The sequence below is a fragment of the Crotalus tigris genome, unplaced genomic scaffold (assembly GCF_016545835.1).
Source record: "Crotalus tigris isolate CLP2741 ecotype Arizona unplaced genomic scaffold, ASM1654583v1 scf7180000018330.590113, whole genome shotgun sequence".
NCBI classification, from domain to species: domain Eukaryota; kingdom Metazoa; phylum Chordata; class Lepidosauria; order Squamata; family Viperidae; genus Crotalus; species Crotalus tigris.
The window spans coordinates 193,361-215,808 of NW_024096945.1; the positions used below are offsets into that span (position 1 = coordinate 193,361).

At 44.0% G+C, this 22,448-nt stretch overlaps 1 protein-coding gene across 5 annotated transcripts in view; it reads right to left on the reverse strand.

Moving 5' to 3' along the window:
* Positions 1-3,843: 3,843 nt before the first annotated feature.
* The window catches only part of ACACA (acetyl-CoA carboxylase alpha), a 268,972-nt gene continuing 250,367 nt past the window's right edge, over positions 3,844-22,448 (reverse strand). For all 5 annotated transcript variants that reach the window (XM_039350417.1, XM_039350415.1, XM_039350416.1 and 2 more), the window contains 4 exons: positions 15,639-15,793; positions 12,178-12,348; positions 5,117-5,253; positions 3,844-4,249 (listed from right to left, as the gene is read on the reverse strand). In XM_039350417.1, coding sequence (XP_039206351.1) covers positions 4,123-4,249; positions 5,117-5,253; positions 12,178-12,348; positions 15,639-15,793 — 590 coding nt within the window. In that variant the 3' untranslated portion in view covers positions 3,844-4,122. The remainder of the gene's footprint in view (positions 4,250-5,116; positions 5,254-12,177; positions 12,349-15,638; positions 15,794-22,448) is intronic.

Here is a 22,448-nt window from a genome sequence, read left to right on the forward strand (position 1 = left end):
AATCCAAAGGCGTTTTTTTCAAAAGGCAACTGGACGTTCCTTTTTTTTCCATGAATACTTCTTTCCATATAAGAAACGGCTGCTGGAATTGGGAATGTCTAGCTTAATGAAGAGAAGGACGAGGGGCGACAGGATAGCAGTCTTCCAGTATCTCAGGGGCTGCCCCAAAGAAGAGGGAGTCAAGCTATTTTCCAAAGCACCTGAAGGCAGGACAAGAAGCAACGGATGGAAACTAACCAAAAAGAGAAGCAACCTAGAACTAAGGAGAAACTTCCTGACAGAACAATTAACCAGTGGAACAACCTGCCTCTTGAAGCGGTGAATGCTCCAACACTGGAAGTTTTTAAGAAGAGATGATCGAAATGGTATAGGGTTTGTCCGAAATGGTATAGGGTTTCCTGCCTGAGCAGAGGGTTAGACTAGATGACCTCCAAGTCCCTTCCAACTTTATTATTATTATTATTATTATTATTATTATTATTATTATTATTATTCAGTTTCTTGGATGAGGAGAGAAACGTCTTTAAGGAAAAACAAAGTCCAGTTGCCTTTTGATAAAAGCCCCTTTCGAACAACCATGACTTGGATGATTGAGAATGTCCAATTATACTACTTGATGCTCACTGAATAACGGCAATCATGTTTCTAAGCTAACTTCACTACGGGAAGCCCAAACACCCAACAGGGTTGGGTGTCCTCAAAGTGAGAGTGTTGCCTGGAACAGAAATATATTTCAAATGTGCTCTGAAATTGTCATTGACCGTTGTCCAACGATCCCTGTACATCTGAAAGTCACAGCAAGGAATGCCAACACAAACTGATTGTTGGTTTTATTAAAAGAAAATTGAGGTAAGTGGAACAACTTCAGACCTGACAATTCTCCCAAAGCAGAACCCACTTTAATACTTCCAGCGAGAGGTTTATCCGAGTTTAAACCTGCTAAAGATATAATGACCGCTGCATCTTTTAGGGACCGAGCACATTCAGGAAAGACCCAGAATGCATCTTTGCCTGTTTTTCCTCCCCTCTTCAACCCTGTGTGAAGATGTGTTGATTTTTCTTTTTAACTTTGGTGGACCAGAGTTCAAGGTACAGACTTGAAAAGGCCACCCCTTCACTGTGGTTCTTTTTGCAGCCTCTAAAAAGAGTTGGCATGGGATCAAAAGTAACAGCCACTTTACAGGTTTAAGCTGGTGGTTACAAAGCCGCTGGAATCAAGAACTCCTTTATACACAACATATCAATTCGTATGTTTTGCATGAGGGAAAGAAGGGGAAAAAATGGCAAAGATGGACGCGAGAATCTAAACTCAGTTCTTGAAGGACTGTGGGATAAATGTGATTCCCTGACTGTCTCCAATGCAATGTACTCTCTGGAACCTGGGCCAACCTGGAGTTCAGCTGAATGTCTGTCTATTTTCTTTCACGAAGAAATAATAGGAGGGGGTTTCAAAAAAAGAAAGGCACTGAACTTGATCCCTGGAGGGAAAATCTGGTGGAAATTCAAGCCCACCACCACAGTCCCATAAGTGAGCCTGTTCTTTTGGAACATGCTGTTAATAGGATGTGTTGACCGATGTGATTTTAGCCCAAAAATTCAGCTCTGCGGAAGAATTTCTACCCCCCCTCTTCAAACCAGGTAGCTTCGGACTGCTGCAAGTCACTACAGCCCTCCAGATGTCCAAGATGCCCTTTCTTACTATTCTGGCCAGGAATCTTTGGACATAATTTTGGGGAACTTCGAGGCTGGACTGCATCACATCTGGAAGCTGGAGACGGCTGGGGTCTCTAAGCCAGAGGGAAGGGCTGTTTTATTTCACACGCTCGGCACTTTCCAGCTTAAAAAAAGAAATGCACCTGGGAACTAGATTCCTGATCTTGGTTTTTAGTGAAGCTTGGTTGGTTAATAGTGTGATATAAGGATCCTCCCAACCCAGGCCCCAAATTAGATTCCCTCCCTTCTTTTTGTATTATGCTTGACAGGGATGGATTTTAGCGCTTTGCAATGTATGAAAACCCAACCGCATTAATTCCAAATTACTGTTGTTTTTTTTAAGCAGGGAAATTAGGTCCTTGGTTTAGAAAGAAAATTAAAGTATCTGGGGGTTTTATTACTGCCCCTCCCAGCTTGGATCTAAGGCTGGCTCTGAGAGTTTGGGTGTGTGAGTGCTGAATCAAGGGCAGCTTCTCCCATCACAGCTACAGGCCCACAGGTAAGGATCAATTGTACAACTCAAGGAGGCCCACGGTTGCTTGCTGGAACCAGCTTGCCACAGCCAAATCACCGGGCGACAGTTCAGCACTGTATATTAATCGTTCCATCCAGTTACTTTTATTGCCGGTGGCATTTTCACTGAAATTATTGTTAACTCTTGTGTTTCTGGGTTGACTTAATTTTATTATTATTATTGATAACGGTTCCGTTGAAATTAATTTCACTTTTGTATTTGTGGAATTGTCCTGCAGCAAGTTGTCCCATTGTGAGTTGGCCATGGTGAGTTGTCTCATTACGAACTTAGTTGTGTGTGTGTGTGTGTGTGTCCCACAGCTGCATGCTGTAGGCATGGTATGTCTGCATGGAGAAAGGAAAAGCTTCCCTCCCACTTGGGTTGTCAAGTTTTGAAAACGGGCTCCCAAATCTTGCTAATGGACCTGAGGCAACACTTTATACAGCCAGCAAAGCACAGCCCCCCCCAAAATTCCTACCCCAGCCCTAAAATCCCATCCCTGCAAGTTTTACTAATTGTTGCTGCTCCTGCAGCTCTGCACCTCTGCCCAACCCCCCCCCCCATACACACAACACATCTGCCCATTTAGCCACCTGGACCCTCCCTCACAAAGCCAGTTGCAGCTTCCAGCACTTCCTCCCCTAGCCAGAAGGCTGCGGAAACAGCTGCTCTGAGGCATCCCCAGTTGGTGGTGCTGGGTGCCATAGGCTCTCCTGCTCGTGTTTCTTTCATTGGCTAACTTTATAAACTGAATTAAGGCCATTTCATTGGGGAAGAGGCCCAGGTTGAAGGCACGCTTCCTACCTGGAGCAAAACACGAGGAGCAGATCAGCAGGTGGGTGGGACGTGTGTGTGTGTGTGTGTGTGTGTGTGTGTGTGTGTGTGTGTGTGTCAGCAAGCAAAAGCTTGTTGGCTCAATCTGTGCTATTTGGCCAAGCAGTGGGGCAGAGAGGCATGGAGACCTTAAAATAAGGGAGAGGCATTCCACATTGGATTTGGTCCAGTTTGCCTTGGAGAAACAGGGTGCTGCTGGATAGATTTGTTTAACACCCCCCCCCCCAAAGACTGGCTGTTATGCCCACGGAAAATGTGCTGCCTTTTAAGCACCAACGGGCTGCTTTGCAAAGGTATGGAAGGAGCCCCGCTGAGGGAGGGGAGGGGAGAGGCGTTGTTGTTGCACAGCCTTTCAGAGAGGAAAACAGGGCCTGTCCCTGCCTTGTGATGGAGGGAGGCATTCTTTCCAGATTAGGGGTGGGTGGGTTTGGAATGAGCCACATGAAGCCAGAGGGCCTCCCTTTAGGTACAGAAATGGTGATCTGGCCAGGCTGCTGCAGGAGGCTGGGAATTTTTCTCCTGCAGGATTAGCTGATGAACCAAAGGGCCCCAGGGAAAATCGGGAGAGGACGAGCAGCCCTCGTTTACCACAACTGTTGGCAAACTTGGGGGGGGGGGGTTCTTGGGTTTGGGGATGTTAAGTAACAGACAAACTGGCTCCCAGTGAACATCGGCCCCCTCATCTCACCCACCACCCACCCACCCACCCGCCCTGTGAATTCCGTGACCTCAGGGTACACCAGTACCGTTCATAATCTGGATAAATGCTGTACACACAACCATTAGTTACAATATTGGTCCAGTCAATTTTTTGGGTTAAATAAATAGGTACGATTACATGGCATCCATAAATTACTTTAAGGGGGGGAGCCTGCGTCCCGAGAGTCTTTTGCGACTAGAAGGATGCCCCCAGCGTCTTCCACTGAAGTCTGGTTTTTAAAAACAAAAATTAGAAAGTCACTTTCTAGCAGCACTCGGCAGGCCCACGTTGTGAGGTTGAGAGCGGAGAGCGGCCTCTTCTTGCCCACCGCGACCGGGAGGTTGGAGGGGGGGGGCTCCTCTTACGTGGAGGTGGGAGAGTCCATGGTGGAAAGGATGCGCACGATCTCGGCCCGCTGGGTGGGCGATATGTGCTGGGTCATGTGGACGATGGAATCCATGGCTATCTCTGGGTTAGCCTGGACCAAGCTAGGAAAAGGAAAAGGAGAAGTAATGATCTCAGAAGGGGTGGACCGTTCCGTTTGGGGAGCCTGGCTCTGTACAGGTGGTCCTCGACTTACAACGACAATTGGGACTAGAATTTGCATTGCTAAGCAAGGCGGTTGCTAAATGAGCTGCACCCAATTTTACAATCTTTTGGTTCATGGTGGTTAAGCAAATCACTGCAGTTAAGAGAATCCCATGGTGGTTAAATGGATTCTCCAATTGACTTTGACTGCCAGAATCCAGCTGGGAAGGAAGGCTGCAAACGGTGATTCCCGTGGGATGCCACCACTGTCATAAAGACATGCCAGGTTTCCAAGCACCCGCCTTTTGATCACATGACCGTGGGGCTATTGCAAGAGTCATGAATGTGGGGACCAGTTCTATGTCACTGTTTTCAATGCCATTACAACTGAGAACGATCACTCAGTGAATGGCTGTAACTTGAGGTCTAGCACAGTTCGTAGCAAAGCAAGGAGGGTTCAAAAGTTTCCAAAGGTGTATGCTGGAAGTAGAGATACACAAGAGAAACCATATGAGTTCTCTTTCATATTTATTATTCCAAATGCATCAACTCTGCAGGTTTCTTGTGGCCAGCAAGTCCAAAATACAGGTAGTCCTCGACTTAGGACCACAATTGAGCCCAAAGTTTCTGCTGCTAAGTGAGACAGTTAAGTGACTTTTTGCCCCACTTGATGACTTTTCTTGCCACAAATTGCTAAGTGAGAATCTGGCTTCCTCCATCGACTTCGCTTGTCGTAAGGTCGCCAAAGGGGATCGCACGATCCCCGGGGACGCTACGGCCGTCATAAATATAATGGAGGAGGAAGCACCTGAGCATTGCTCTCTTACCTTCGTATCTGTTTGAGTATGTAGTCCCTGGAAATGTATTTGATGTTCTCGTCAACCACTGAGCGGACCCCTTCTTCCTCCACCAGCTGTTTCTCCAGCCACTCCACCAGGTCCTTGTTGTTGTCCCACAAGTAGGCCTGCCCAAAAAAACAACTAGAGCTGTTGACCGGCTTAAAGGAAGGTTTGAATTAGACAACGGCTGCAGTTAGGGAGCAGAGGACTCAATGGGCATGCCAAGAATTCAACCTCAGCTCCCAAAGAGGTCTGGGTGGAGTCTGGAGGACCTGTGGTCTTGACAAAGCTGAACTTCATAAAAAAGCCCCCTCTTATGTCTTCAGACAAGACTCCGCTCCAACGCTTGGAAAATCCTCAGTTGAGTTTGTCAAAGCTACGCTGCTCTACTAGGTAACATCCCTGGCTCGGTCCACCACTGAGGTCAGTATTCCTCAACCTTGAATTCTGGGAGAGAATTCTGATTCTCTTTTCGTGTCCAAGGGGGGCCACAAACTAGCCTAATCAATCCAAATGTAGTTGCATGCAGAAGCTACACTGTTATGTGTTATGTCTGCCTCTATTAAACTAGAGGTACATCAGCTTTGGAGGGTGGAAGAACAGTGAATGGAGAAGGAGGAGGAGGAGGGGGGGAGGAGGAGGAGGAGGAGGAGGAGGAGGAGGAGGAGGAGGAGGAGGAGGGAGCAGGAAGAGGAGGAGGAGGAGATAGAAGTCCCCAGTAGAAGTCTTCCATTTTGTCCATACAAATTTCTAGGAATAGTTTATGCAGCAACAGGAAAGCTGAACAATAGCTGGCTTTAATCATCTTTTAAAACCATCTCCTAATGTTGTAGCTTCCAACCTCAGATGCATCTATTTGTCTGATTTGGAGGCTGCCCCAGTCTGCTAGGACTCTGAGTGACCTAGAAAGTGCAACTGTAAAAGCACAAAAAAAATATCATCAAAAGAATCTGGAGAAAACCATCCCGGATAAAACAACAACATCCCACAAGGGATCCACTACCCATTCCGACCCAGGGCCTGTTTTAGGCGAGTGGGCCTGCTTTCAGCATGTGTGCTACTAGCCCTCATGAGCAATTTGCTCCAACGGGAGCAAAAACAACCTTAGCAATTTCTGCAGAACCGAAATCTTCTGTCTTTCTTACACATACCCAGTTAAAAACAAAACCAATCCCCCCCCCATCCAATCCCCATTTCTGAATTAATGAACTTCAGAAGAGAGATCAAAATGCCGCGTGTGCCGTGGGGTGAAATGACTCTAGCGGTAAATTTAGAAAAGGGGGGGGGGAAATCAGAAGGTAGGAAGATCAAGATCATTTAGTTCTCTGTATTTGCTAGGTAGTTGACTATGTAATAATTCAGGAGTGTGTTTGAACCCTAATAGCCATCTCACTGCTTCTCTTCGCCTTTCATTTTCTTTACAAATCATTTAAGAATCGTTAATGGTTTCCAGGGGGGGAAAAAAAAACCAAGTACCACCATTAGCGCTCATTCATATTTATGTCATTTTATTTGGGTAATTAAACACCAAAGCTCATCATTTAAAGGTGCACTATCCTTCTCTGTTATATTGCTAATGAAGTCCAAGTCAGAATGACAATGAATTTCACATCATGATTTAATAGCCGCCAGTTGTCAAAAGGCTCCCGTGAAGGAGGAGGGGTGGCTTTCCACAGCTGGAAACATCTGCTGCCCCTTTAAGGCTGACCCTTCGGCCTGGTCACACTGCGGCAGCCAAAGGCATTGGATAAGGGAGAAATAAATTGATGTAAACCTCTCAGCAGCAACCGGAAGGGGAACACAGACATGTTTACAAGGCAGGGGACGAGCTGCTTTACGTGGCTTCCCGCATTTGACTTTTTCATCTGAATTTAGTTTTTAAAAAGGAGATAGAGTTCTGATTTAGTTAAAGATTGTACGATAAAATGGGCTCAAAATATTCAAGAACCGATTTCATTGGATATATGGGAGGTAATTTGGGTTAGAAATGTAAAATTTACTCAGGCTCAAAATTTAAGAGAAAATTTTTATAAAATGTTTTATAGGTGGCATTTGGATCCCAAAAAGCTGTCTTATATATATCCCAATTTACATATAAAATGGGGACCCAGATTGTTGGGGACAGGATGCTGGCTCTGTAAACCACTTAGAGAGGGCTGTGAAGCAATACATAAGTCTAAGTGCTATTGCTATTGCTTCCTTCCTTTTCTTCTTTCTCTCCCTCCCTTTTTTCCTTCCTTCCTTCCTTCCTTCCTTCCTTCCTTCTCATGGTGGTGCAATGGTTAGAATGCAGTATTGCAGGCTGACTCTGCCCACTGCCAGGAGTTTGATCCTGACTGGCTCAAGGTTGATTCAGCCTTCCATCCTTCCGAGGTCGGTAAAATGAGGACCCAGATTGTTGGGGGGCAAATATGCTGACTCTGTAAACCGTTGTAAAGCACTGTAAAGCGGTATATAAGTCTATGTACTATTGCTATTTTTAAAATTTATTAAATTTGTTTGCCACCCATCTCACCATGAGATGACTCTTATATCCTGCCTCTATTGTTTTTACAAGCAACTCAAGGCGGCGAGTATACCTAACACAGGCAGTCCTCGACGTACGACCATAATTGAGCCCAAAATTTCTGTTGTTAAGTAAGACAGGTTGTTAAGTGAAGTTTGCCCCATTTTACGACCTTTCTTGCTACAATCACTGCAGTTGTTAAGTCAGCAACCTAGCTGTTAAGTGAATCTGGCCTTCCCATTGACTTTGCTGGCCAGAAGGTCGCAAAAGAGGATCACGTGACCTCCCATCGGACACTGCAACGGTCATAAATATGAGCCATTTGCCAAGTGCCTGAATTTTGATCATTTGATCAAGGGGATGATGCGGCAACAGTGAAAAACGGTCAAGTTACTTTTTTCAGTACGGTTGTAACTTCGAACGGTCATTAAATGAACTGTTGTAAGTCGAGGACTGTAACTGCACGCCTTCCTCCTTCCATTTTCTTCGTAACTCCACAAGGCAGAAGGGCAGTTAAGAGGTTTGATATACAAATAAATAATGAATAAATAACAACCATGCTAGTTGTGTATCTTTGGCTGTCTGTTCATCCTCTTTGTGTACGGCTTTTCTACTAAAGCAGTGGTTCTCAACCTGTGGGTCGGGACCCCATTTGGGGTCAAATGACCATTTCACGGGGGTCGCCAAACCATGCTGTCCGCCATTTTTTTCCCTTTTCCCTAGCTGTCCTACTCCCTCTTATTGGTGGTGACCACTTGGGGGTCACCACAACATGGGGAACTGTATTATGGGGTCACGGCATTAGAAAGGTTGAGAATCACTGTACTAAAAGATGATAATGAGACTGTTTTGGGAGGAGTGGGAAAAAGATATCAGGAAGATCGGGGTAGAAAACCATACTAGGAGATGCTCTCTTGCTTTTCTAGTTGGATGGAATTTATTCAATCGAAATAACTGAGAGGGAGCTGGGTAGAGAGGGATGGGCAAGTAAATCTATTCTCCAAGGCCCCCTGAAGGCAGGACAAGAAGCAATGGATGGAAACTCATCAAGGAGAGAAGCAACCTAGAACTAAGGAGGAATTTCCTGAGAGAACAATTAACCAGTGGAACAACCTGCCTCCAGAAGCTGTGAATGCTCCAACACTGGAGGTTTTTAAGAAGAGACTGGACAACCATTTGTCTGAAATGGTATAGGGTTTCCTGTCTGAGCAGGAGGTTGGACTAGAAGACCTCCAAGTGCCCTTCCAACTCTGCTATTCTATTATTCTGTTAAATATTTGAAAGATAATATAGATTATACAGTATTTTACGTTAACTATATTTGGTTACTTAATGAGCTAATGGTTCGCTGATGACTTTTGCAGAAATTCTTGCACCATGAAAATGTGATCCTTTGGAAATATTAAAATAGAAATATTTTAATCTTCTATAATATATAATAGAAATAAACATGGGATAGCTGAATCTGAATTGACGGGGCATGTCGTTTCTCAGAATGCTATATTTTGGGGGATTCTACAGCATTCTTGGTGCCAAGAATGCAAGGAAGCCTTAATACTTTAAAAAAATTAAAATGCAACGATATGGTAAAACATCAGGTTTAAAAGGTGGCAGGGCTTGGATTTCAACTCCCATCGCTTTCCAATATGTCTGCTTTGGGATTCTTTCTAGAAAAAAATGAAAAGTGCCCCTAAAAGGGATAATTTGTTTGAATGAACAGACACCTTGCCCTGCCAGTTATTTTCTTATAAAATTTAGCAAGGTGAAGAGAAAGAGCTGGTTCCTTTATGAAATCCAGAGCAGTCAAAGCTAATTATCCCCCCCCCCCAAAATCTGCCAACTGGGTCATGTGTTATTTTAACGTTTCGGTGACTGTCTCGCAGAAGCTCTTTTCTTTGCACAAATCCAGGTGTTTTATAAGTGATCAATGAAGCAGCTGGCTGTCCCATCTCCCAGCCAAGGCATCCCTCCTGGGCTCCGAATGTCGGCCACTTTGTAGGCCTGTGCAAAGCAAGGATTTGCCCAAGATTCCCAAAGCTTTAGTTTAGATGAATATTTAATACCCTTATTAATCATTTTTAATCCGTTTGCCTTTAATTAAGAAACAGCATGATGCTTCCCTATCAACATATGCCAGGGAGCAGATTAATTGTGGCTTAAGATAACTCCCCTTGATTGGTGTAATGTATTAGCTAACTAGATGCCAGGCTTGTGTGTGTGTGTATACATACACACACATAATACATATACATATACATACATACATACATACATATATCTTAAGTGCTATTTGATACACCCTGTCGACCCAAATATGGGAGAAAGAAATCTTTTGCCTTGTATCACCTCAAACTAGAGCCATCCACAGACATGTCAGTCACAACTGCGACATCGTATATATTTCTAAAGTTTGGATTGCTAGCAAAGAATTAACAAAGCTGCTTAACATGCAGACAGCCCAGGTTCGAATCTCAGAAAAGGTATGTGGTTGATAAGAACTAAAGAGTTCGAAATAGCTATTCCAGTTCTCCTTTAATTCTTTGCTAGCAATCCAAACTTTAGAAATATACATACATACATACATACATAAATACATACATACATACATACATAAATATATTTCATAGATTTTCACGGGTATAGGTATGCAGGTCTTGGTGTATTTGGGTCTTTTCCCATGTAAGATTGAGAGTATCTTGGCGATGTTTTGACAAGGTCCCACCCGTCATCTTCAGGCTGGGGTCTTCAGCTTCGTGCTTGTGCAAGCAAAGTGTGATCAGAGCTGCCGTCTCTCTATATATATTGGTGGGGGTGTGTGCAGTGCTGGCTTAGTTGCTATAGGTGGATTGCTTGGCTGTGTAGGAGCTATTGTTTGTGGATTGTTTGGCTGTTTCGTAACATCCTGAGTAGTTGAGGTGCTGGCTGTGTGCCCATTAGTCTTTTGTGTTGTAACGACCTGGGTAATGGGTTGTGTGATGACATCCTGAGACCTAGTGTAGTGATATCCTGAGTTCTATGTGGCACCATCCTGGGTGGTTGGCTGTGTGGTAACATCCTGAGCTTTGGCGTTATAGCCTCCTGAATTCTGTGAAGTGATGTCCAGGGCTGAAGGCTATGAAGTACCATACCGGGCTTTGGTTTGGCTCCGAGTTTGCGGTCTAGCTCTGTGTTCATGGCGTGTGTCCGTTTGCTTTGTGTGGTGGTCGAAGGGAGGTGCAGCAGCTGGTGATGTCATCGTGGTTTGGCTTCTGGATGGTGGTTGCATTTTGTCTGAGGGATGGGTTTGGGCTTGGGTTTGCATCCGGTGAGGGTGAATGGTGGTGGCGTACTGTGTTGTTCTGGGTCCGGAGTCAGTTTTCGTGGCTAGGACTCGTTTGTTGATTAGGGCTAGTTTCCAGATGTCTGGAAACTATTCTATTCTATTCCATATTTTCTATTCTATTCTATTCTATTCTATTCCATATATTCTATTCTATTCTATTCTATTCTATTCTTTCATTATTCTATTCTATTCCATATTTTCTATTTTATTCTATTCTATTCCATATTTTCTATGCTATTCTATTCTATTCTATTCTATTCTATTCTATTCTATTCTATTCTATTCTATTCTTTTATTATTCTATTCTATTCTTTCATTATTCTGTTCTGTTCTGTTCTGTTCTATTCTATTCTATTCTGTTCTGTTCTGTTCTATTCTATTCTATTCTATTCTATTCTATTCTATTCTATTCTATTCTATTCTATTCTATATTTGTAGTTTTAAGGAGACCTCTCCAAATCTGGAGGTGGAAATAAGAACACTGTGCTCTGAAACTGTCAATACAGTATAGTCTCACTTGATTGCATTAAAACTAGGTTTTTTTGGCACAGGATATGGAAATAGCTGGATTTGTCTATATAAAGGACCAAAACCAAATCAAACAGAACCAGATTCCCTCACTAAGCACATGAATATCTTTCCATGGAGGCTTCCTTCCTGTGTTCTCTGGACAGCTCAGGATATATTACAGTAAGCTTCATTATTTTTCCCTGTAAATTTCTCTTCCTAGCCCCTTCTGCACAAGGCCTGCTTATAATTACGCCGTTTTCTTCCTAGCAACCTCCAGCACCCCAAATCACTTTGGTGTTAAAATCAAACTCTTCTTCTTCCATCTAAATGGAAGAGAATATATTCAACCATCCTCGGCTCTAAAATTATGCACATGAATAGCCCAAATTCCAGAAGCTGAATAAATTAGCGGCATCATGACTGTTGAAATCAATCAAATCACGTTTTCCTATATTTTCTTAATCATTTTTTAAATCTTGTATGCCAATTATACCTCCAAACAAAAAAATTCCACAGATTTTCCTAGATCCCACGTTAATTGAAGATTTTAGCCGGGTTTTTTTTTTTTCCTTTCATTTTATAGCCAGGAAGGTGACATCAAACAAACGAACAAACACACACACACACACACACACACACACACACACACAGAGTCAAGGCAGAAGAAGAAAAAGTAAACAAAAGAACAAACAAACTAGCATTGCGCTGTACCTTAACTGTGCCTTCAACTTCTACAAACCAGCGTCTCAGCATTGCCTGAATCTGGCCATCGGTGAGTTCAGGATTTGCAGCGTGGATCTTTTTCTTGACCAAGTTCTCCAGAAGAAGACGTCGTATTCTCCAGTAGAAGAACGAACGGGAGGTCCTCCATTCTAGCACATCCTGGGTGCAAACAGGGGCGGGAAGAAGAGAAGAGAGAGAGGAAGTTCACAATGATGGTGGAGAACCTAAGGCCCAGAAGTCCCCACCCAACCCACAACAGAGCTGGAAAAATATTTTGCAGGTGAAGATAGAGGTGCCACCTCCGTAACTAAAACAAAGGAAAACAAAGATCAGAGGATGTTTTATAGCATGAAGAGCTGGGGGAGGGGGTTTGAAGCCCCCACTTCCCTCTGTTATCTCTCCAACATGATGAGATTTGCTGTAATCTACATTATGGATGCCCCTTTTTCAAGACAGAGCTAATCTCCCGTCAAAACAATGGGATGTTTATCATGTATTCATTTTCACTTATCGCCAGCCACCTTGGAGACCCTAGAGGCCGAATGTAAATATTTGAGATCGATAAATAAATCTGGGTACACACAGGCCAAATTGCTTTTTTTTTCCTTTTCTTTTTTTTTTTTGAGCAAAAATTATTACATGCTGCATTTTTCTGACAAATGAGAATTCTTAAGTTGCTTGGGCAATCATGTATGTACGAGGACGGACTGTCTCCTCCCTTCTCCATATGTAAAATGGTTTAATGGGAAAAGAGCTGAAGGAGAGCGATTAACTCCCTTGTAACCAGGTTAGTGAGCCCTGTTTGGGTCATGAGCAATTTTATCTCAAGTTGATATGGGAATGCAACATGACAATGGTTTATGTGTATTCTTTTTGTTTTTGGCTAGACGCTTGCTCTTGGGGAGGAAAGCTATGGCAAATCTAGACAGCATACTAAAAAGCAGAGATGTCACCCTGCCAACAAAAGTACGTAGAGTCAAGGCCGTGGTTTTCCCAGTTGCAATGTATGGCTGTGAAAGTTGGACCATAAGAAAGGCTGAGCGCCAAAGAATTGAGGCCTTTGAACTCTGGTGCTGGAGAAGACTTCTGCGAGTCCCCTGGACTGCAAGGCGATCCAACCGGTCAGTCCTCTCTCTCTCTCTCTCTCTCTCTCTCTCTCTCTCTCTCTCTCTCTCTCTCTCTCTCTGGCGGGATGTTTTTCTTGTTTTTAGAAATATTTATCTTTTACCATTTTTATTGCTTTTAACACTGTAAGCCGCCCAGAGTAACTACGAAATGAGATGGGCAGTAAACAAATTTGGTAAATAAATAAATATAATACAAAATAAATAAATAAATCCCCCCCTCCTCCTCCTCTCTGTGTGTTTTCTTTCTAAAAGAAAAGCAAGCAGGACCAGACTTGAAAATGACACATGGGCAAGATCAAATGTTTGGAATTATAGACGGCTTGGGAACAGAAACCAGAAATAAATGGCAATGCCACTCAGGATAATACTAATGTAATGTAATGTAATGTAATGTAATGTAATGTAATGTAATAGAATGGAATAGAATAGAATAGAATAGAATAGGATAATAGAATAGAAAAGAATCTTAATTGAAATTAGAATAGAACAGAACAGAACAGAACAGAACAGAATAGAATAGAATAGAATAGAATAGAATAGAATAGAATAGAATAGAATAGAATAGAATATTTCTTTATTGGCCAACACACAAAGAATTTATCTCCGGCGCAGAAGCTCTCAGTGTACATATAAACAATAAAGGCTAGATATTGGATAGATAACAGAAGGTAATAGGAAGAAGAAGAAGGATAATAGTAATATCGGTATACTACATGAGTAAATATCCTTAGACATAAATACTGTGGGAATTAGGTATCCAGCAAAGTAATGGCAGGAGGGGAAAAAAAACCTGTCTTTGTGTCTGCAGCAGCCTGAGAGACAAGTAGTCCTTAATTTGCAACCATAATGGAGCCTGCTTGTTACGGCTAAAAGTTGTGACGGTTGTAAAGCGGGTCACTCCTGTGCTCAAGCCCATTTTACAACCTTTTTCTGCGGTTGTTAAGTGAACTCAGCGGACATTAAGCAAACCCCCTGTCCACTATGGAAGTAAATGCTGGCTTTTGGTAAAGAGTTCATGAATCATGGTCCGGTGACAGCTGGGGCATGTTGTGGAGAGCCCAAAATGTGGTCCAGCAGGGACCACTGTCAGTATTTTGGAACCAGGTCATAAGTGCCTTGTTTGTGGAGAGGGTCTGTTATAACCTTGAATGGTCTGTTTATATGTTTATTGCTGCATGGAAAGTCCTTATGGACTTTGGCGTGAAACAGAAAAAAATGAATTTGTGATTTACGGTTTTGATGATTAGACAGAATAGATAGTAGTAGTAAAGTTGGAAGGGACCTTGGAGGTCATCTAGTCCAACCCCCTGCTCGGGCAGGAAACCCTACACCATTTCGGACAAATGGCTGTCCAGTCTCTTCTTAAAAACTTCCAGTGTTGGAGCATTTACTGCTTCTGGAGGCAGGCTGTTCCACTGGTTAATTGTTCTCACTGTCAGGAAGTTTCTCCTTAGTTCTAGGTTGCTTCTCTCCTTGATTAGTTTCCACCGTTGCTTCTTGTCCTGCCTTCAGACGCTTTGGAAAATAGCTTAATTCCCTCTTCTTTATGGCAGCCCCTGAGATATTGGAATACTGCTATCATGTCCCCCCTTGTCCTTCTCTTCGTTAAACTAGATTATAGAAAGAGAACTATATTGTAACCACGGGGTAAGAGATAAATTTATAATTGTAATTATAACTGTTCTATAGATTGGAAGTTACTTCTTTGTACGTTTTTCCCCTCTCTTTTATTTTCTTTCTTGTACTTCTCGCTCTCTCTTTCTTCTTTTTTTCCTCACTTTATATTAGTTTGCATTTTCTTTTTAAGTAAAATTTAATGAAATTACATCAAAATGAATGAACCTTTATTATCAAAGTATAACATGTATACAGTGAGATTGGCTGAGCCTCCCTCCGTGTCCCGCCCCCCAACTCACAGTGACTACAAACCCACCAACTTATTACACCCTGTGAGCTAATTGCATAAAATAACAAAATCCTTAAAAGACACCCTTGGCCTCTAGGCACGTATCTTCCTTCATTGAGAATGTCCTTCAGGAGCTTAACTGAGATATTTTTTTTAAAAAAATTTTTTTTTAAAAAAAGCTACAATTTCCCCACATGTAGCATCGTCCCTCGGCTTTTACAAACTTTTAATATTCGCCCCACGCTGTCGGCATAATCCAGGCTAGCTGAGACCTTACTACCTCTGCCACCCCCATCACACATACACACCCCCGCCTCAAAACGCTGGGTTGGAAGGACTTTCTTAGCAGCAGCTCCAGCCCTGTCTGCAAAAGCACTTCTGACAGCATTAGTGAGGAAAAAATTCCTAACACTTACGGTAATGACACCCTTCTCCTGCATTCGGCCGGGCGTGTCGTGCAAGTCAGCAAACTGCACCGCTACCTGATGGTAAATGGGAATTAGGAATTCTTCCCGCTCCTTCAGCTTGGCCTCCAGATCCTTCCGCTCAGCTGGGTTTAACTCCGGGGTGCCTGGAACCAAAAGTAAAGATGCTTGTCGGGGAATTTGCAGAGAGGCAGGGAAGAGCCACAGAGACAGGAGGGGGGGATACCCCTGCTCAGCAGCTTTCCTACAGTTCAGACATGCATTATTTATTTGGGACGGTTCTGTGTATGTGTGAACAATTCCAGCCAACCCCGTTCAAAAGCCGTTCCACCCTGTATATGCGCCATTCTGTGCCTAGAGAGAGCATGAAGGGAGAATGAAAAATAACCAGACTGCATTTATGCAATTCTAGGGAGCCTCTGCTGAAGGAGGGTTTCTAGGTTTTAAAACAAGTTTGAATCTCCCAGGCCAGGAGGAAAGGGGAGTAGAGGCTGTTGAGAAAGAAAGAAAGAAAGAAAGAAAGAAAGAAAGAAAGAAAGAAAGAAAGAAAGAAAGAAAGAAAGAAAGAAAGAAAGAAGGAAGGAAGGAAGGAAGGAAGGAAGGAAGGAAGGAAGGAAGGAAGGAAGGAAGGAAGGAAGGAAGGAAGGAAGGAAGGAAGGAAGGAAAATGAACCGCAGAGGTGTGGAGAAACAAGTTTTCCAACAAACAGGAAAACAGTTCTACCCTCCCCATCAATTCATGGATCTCTTTGCCCATCCCAGTGCAACATTCTGAAGGATATATATATATATATATTTTGGCTTTATTCTATATCTTGCAAGATCCAATCTCACTGGGACCAAAGGTTTAGTTTTCTGAGCTTTTGGACTCGTGCTGGAGACATCCTGAGGGAACTACTTCTCTCTCACCAGAATTCTGGTAGAGAACAGGCTACAGCACATTTGAGTCCCAAAGCTCAGAAGACGAAGCCTCTGGTCCCAGTGACCGACCCAGACTGGATCCTGCAACATTATCCTGGGACACGTATTTGCCTTCATTATTTTATGTCTGTCTGTCTATATCTGTCTGTCTGTCTTCTATCTACAGTATCTATCTATTTATCTATCATCATCAATCTATATTTATCTATATCTCTCTATTTCTCATCTGTCTATCTATCTATCTATCTATCTATCTATCTATCTATCTATCTATCTATCTATCTATCATCTCTCTCTTCTATAACTTTCTAACTAGGACAGCGGTTCTCAACGTTTGTGTGACGGCGACCCCCGTCACACAAACGTTATGCGCATGCGCGGCGCTGCTGCCCCCATGCACGGCGCGCATGCGCGGCGCCCCCCCGGAGGCGCGGCGCTGCCCCATGCGTGGCGCGCATGCGCAGCCCCGCCCCCGGAGGGGAGAAAATGGCGGATTGCTGCCTTTGGCGACCCCCGAAAAATGGTCGATCGACCCTAAATGGGGTCGCGACCTATAGGTTGAGAACCGCTGAACTAGGAGATATGGTGGCGCAGTGGTTAAGAGTGCAGTATTGCAAGCAAACTCTGCCCACAGCCAGGAGTTCGATCCTGACTGACTCAAGGTTGACTCAGCCTTCCGTACTTCTGAGGTCAGTAAAATGAGGACCCAGATTGTTGGGGGGAATATGCTGATCTTGTAAACCACTTAGAGAGAGCTATAAAGCACTGTGAAGCAGTATATAAGTCTAAGTGTTATCGCTATCGCCCTGCCTGCCTGCCTGCCTGCCTGCCTGCCTGCCTGCCTGCCTGCCTGCCTGCCTGCCTGCCTGCCTGCCTGCCTGCCTGCCTATCTATCTATCTATCTATCTATCTATCTATCTATCTATCTATCTATCTATCTAATCTACATGCCACTCATCTCGGGTTTTGAGGCAATACTGAGTGGCTATTATTACTATATGGTTTAAAAACCAGTGCATCTTTATTTCTGGTCAGCAACCTATTTCTTGCAATGGCCAGTATGAGGCTTCTGAACACCACAAGTGACTTGTACAATTTACATTTATTTTATGTCTGTAAAGTGAGTCACCACATGACGCACAACCACATGACTTATAATTGCAAGACTCAATATGGCGTAAGTCAAGGACTACCTATTTCACGTAAATCAAGGCTTACCAATTTCTTGTTTAGAAACAAGAAATTAAGGAAAAAATATCTCTTTTTTAAGCAAGACAGTAGATGTGGTTCAGGAAACGACCATTCCTGTATTGAAGGCTGCCTGCTACCCTCACACTACAGGTCCCCAATATGAATTCCAGGTGAGATTAACAAGTCTGTCAATGACCATTTTCTGCTTAATTTAAAAGTGGTGTCTGACAAAGATTTTCTGGCATTTGAAGCTTATCCTTCCCAAGAAAGGGAAAAAAGGTAACAATGGGGAAGGGAGGAGGAAGAGAGAGGCGAATAAGGAGTGATTATTCCCTCATTGATTGATTGTCAGAAATGTTTTGTATTCACTGGGCATTGTAAAAAGCTAAGCTCTCAAATCAATTTCATAAGCCTCGCGTACAATTAAAGACCCGGGGCAAAGGGTTTTGCTTTTGTAGCCAGATGTTCAGCCTAGCGCTTTGGAATAGACAAAATGGGGAATGCCTGTATGTGTCAGGGGGCAGAGACCAGGGAGGGAAAAAAAACAACCCTTAAATGTTGCACAGAAATCCAATTTTCTGAAATATTAAAGCGCAGATAAATAGTTGCAGCTTCTGTAGATTATAGGAAAATGCACATTGCCCGCTTCTGTCTGAGAGTCAGTGGTGTGCATGTCGCTGTTTAGCAAAATTATATTATAAGTTTGGCAGGATCAGGCCAAGGAAAAGAAAAGCTGTTGGGAAAAGTTATCCTTTTTCCTGCGAGAAGTTGAAATGGATTGATTGACTGAACCATTTTTTTTTGCACACGGCGGCGGAGGCCTAAAGCAAAAAGGTTTTATAAAACCCAGCTGAAGGCCTAGGACTGGGGCGATGGCACGCGTGCCCACAGAGAGGGCTCTGAGTGCTGCCTCTGGCACATGTGCCATAGGTTCGCCACCACTGGCCTAGGGTACAAGTTGGATTGGAATGTGTGTGTGTTTGAGTGTGGTCTTTGGTGTGTCTCTTAAACCTGGAGTCACCAACCTGTGGTCCAGGGCCCACTACCATCGCGTGGGTGCTAGCAATGCCGTGAGCGTTGGGCGGGTGCTAGCATTGCCACGAGCGCCCCCCCAAGCTAGCATCGCGGCATCATGCCAGCGCTATTGTCATTGCAAGCACAATATCCCCACTCACGCTAGCATTGTGTCGCCCGAGCATCGCACAGGTGCTTGTGATTCCCTTTGCGCTGCATGTGCAATCACGGCCCTGTGCGTGTGGCCCCATTCGTGCATACGCGTGCTCACACGCGTAAAGGTGCCTCCACCCCGCCACCCCAGGCCACCAAGGGTGGGGACCCCTGTTTTAAACAACATTTCCTATTTTCCCTAACACAGAAACTGGCATGGTTTAGGTTTCTTCCTGACTTTCTTCAGGTCAGCTGCTCCAGGAAATCATCCTTCATGCAGAAATAGAATAATTTGGGGATCCTACCCATTTAATCCCTCTGTGGATCTCTCTATCTCTCTCTCTCTCTCTTAAAAAAAAGCCATTATCTCATCCAAATCCCTATTAAGAGGCTCCTTCTCCACTCCCCATGAATCTCTTAATCCTTAAGGAAACAGGTGGTCCTCAACTTCCGACTATAAGAAGGACCAGAAAATTCATTAAGCAGTACGGTCATTATTAAATGAGGCATCATGGGGACTGCACCTGATTTCGTTTATGACTGTGGCACCGACAGAAGTGACCTATGTCCATTTTTCACACTTACGACCGTTGCAGCATCCCCACGGTCAAAATTTGGATGCTTGGCACTGGCTCGTATTGATGACGGTTACAGTGTCCTGTCGCCTTTTATGACCTCCTGACAAGCAATGGGGAAGTCAGATTCACTTAACGACTGTGTTACTACCTGAATAACTGCAGTGATTCACTTAGCATCTTTGGCAAGAGAGATTGCAAAATTGGGAAAAATTCCCTTAACGGTTGTCTCACTCAGTAATAAAAAAAATTTGGGCTCAGTTTTATTTATTTATTTATTTATTAAAATTTATAGACCGCCCTACTCCCGCAGGACTCCGGGCGGTTAACAATAAAAACACAGCATTACATAAAAACAAACAATACAATAACATTCATCCAGGGGTCAGATTTTATAAACCCCAGGCCTGCTGGAAAAGCCAGGTCTTAAGCAGCTTGCGGAAAACCAACAGGGTGGGAGCGGTCCTAATCTCCGGGGGGAGCTGGTTCCAAGACGTGGGCGCCATCACAGAGAAAGCCCTCCCCCGCGGCCCCGCCAAACGGCACTGCTTGGCTGACGGGACCTGAAGGAGGCCCAGCCTGTGGGATCTAACCGGACGAAGGGAACTATGAGGTAGTAGGCGGTCTTGCAAATAACCTGGCCCTGAGCCATATAGAGCTTTAAAGGTAATAACCAACACCTTGAATTAGACCCGGAGACCAATAGGCAACCAGTGCAGCTCACGGAGGATAGGTGTAATGTGGGTGTACCGAGGAGCACCTACTATCACTCGCGCGGCTGTATTCTGGACCAACTGTAGTTGTGGCCGTAAGTCAAGGACTACCTGTAATTTGGCATCTAGCCACTCCAATTTTTGCCTCCAGGGAGCTAGTTAGCCTCTGCTTGCAGGACAGGTGATTCTGGTATTCTAGAAGGCAAGCAAATCTGGAACATCTTCAGAAGGTCAGGAGAACAGCGCCTCCCCCTTCCTCTCTTTTAATGAACAAATGAAATAGCCAACAGAACAGACTCCTTCCCCTTGGCCTCTCTGCCAACTGCTCCCCTTACTTACCTGCTAATGAAGACACAGGAACTCATGAAGTAAGAACTAAGATTACTTTGACCCCTTTATGGGAAGAAATCTAAGATACTAAAATATGATTACACTAGGAGTAGTGTAAAAACAGCATTCTCCCTGGCTACCCAGTCAAGGGCATCTGCAGAGCAAATGACATGCACCTCACAAAACAATGCAACTAGCCTAAATAGATCTATTGCACCAATTACGGGATGACACTGCAATGCAGGAATCACCAGTTGGTCATCATCATGGCTTGTTCTGGAGACCCATTTCATACATTTTAATGGCCACTGCTCTTGGGAAGATAGCATGCACAGGCTGGAATGCTATCCACAAGGCTTAGGAGGAAGAATATACAAGTCGTGACTTATTTTTAAAGCTGGCTTGTTGAAGCTGACCACAGTTAAGATTCTACATGATTCCCAATCCTGAGAACTAAACATGGAATGAAAAATCTCAATAAAGGAGAATATTTGTAGCTCAGGGTTGAAATAGGGTCCTTGGTGCTCTCTGAGCTTGTTTGTTTTCTGGCAGATGTTTCATTATCCAAACTAGGTAACGTCATCAGTGCTAGTAAGGCAGGGGCCTCCAAGCTTGGCAACTTTACAACTTGTGGACTTGAACTCCCAGAATTCTTTAGCCAGCATGAGGAATTCTGGGAGTTGAAGTCCACAAGTCGTAAAGTTGCCAAGCTTGGAAACCCTGTAGTAAGGAGTGGGATTTGAACCACTAGAACGGATGACGCTACCTAGTTGGGTAATGAAACGTCTGCGAGAAAACAACCAAGCTCAGATCCATGATCCTCAATGCTGTTGTAGGTACTTCAGTGGTCCAATAAATCCAGGGTGGTTAGAATGCAGCGTTGCAGGCAAACTCTGCCCACAGCCAGGAGTTCGATCCTGATCAGCTCAAGTTGACTCAGCCTTCCATCCTTTCGAGGTCGGTAAGATGAGAACCCAGATTGTTGGGGGGGGGCAATATGCTAACTTTGTAAACTGCTGTAAAACACTATGGAGTGGTATATAAGTCTATACTATTACTATTGCTAAATCAATGTCAAAAGCTGTGGGCCCACGAGTGACAAAAAATTCCAGTAACTCAGCATCCTATGCTGGCTAACACAGAGGTCCCCAGCCTTTTGGGCACCAGGGACTAGTTCCGTGGAGAGAGTTTTTTCCACGGACCGGAGGCTGCGTGGATTTGTGTGCTGCCCGCATCCCATGGATGGGTCTTTGCTTGTTTGTGCGGACCGGTTGCTGGCATGTCTTGGCCTGGTACTGGTCCACAGACTGGAGGTTGAGGACCCCTGGGCTAAGAGACATCACAACCTTTTCCCCAGATGTACAGACAGTCTCACATATGACCACAACTGAGCCCCAAAATTTCCATTGCTAAGTGGTTAAATGAGTTTTGCCTCATCTTACGACCTTTCTTGCCACATTTGTTAAGTGAATCACTGCAGTTGTTCAATTAGTAACACGGTTGTTAAGTGAATCTGGCTTCCTCATTGACTTTGTTCGTCACATGGCTTCAAATGATGATCACATGACCCCAGGACACTGCAACTGTCAAAAATACGTGCCAGCTGCACAGCGTCTGAATTTTGATCACGTGATCAGGGAGATGCTGCAACGGTCACAAGTGTGGAAAACACTCCTAAATCACTTTTTTCAATGCTGTTGTTGCAACTTTGAACTGAAATGAAAGGCTGTAAGTCGAGGACTACCTGTATAAACAATTCCAACAACAGCTTCTCAAAATAATAGAGAAACATGGTAGGAGTAGAACATGGTAAGAAGAACCAAGTCAGAAAGATCTATCGCATGCCTGCTCCGTTTCTTCCTCTAGGCTCAAACAGACTGGGTTAATATACTAAATCATGGACTG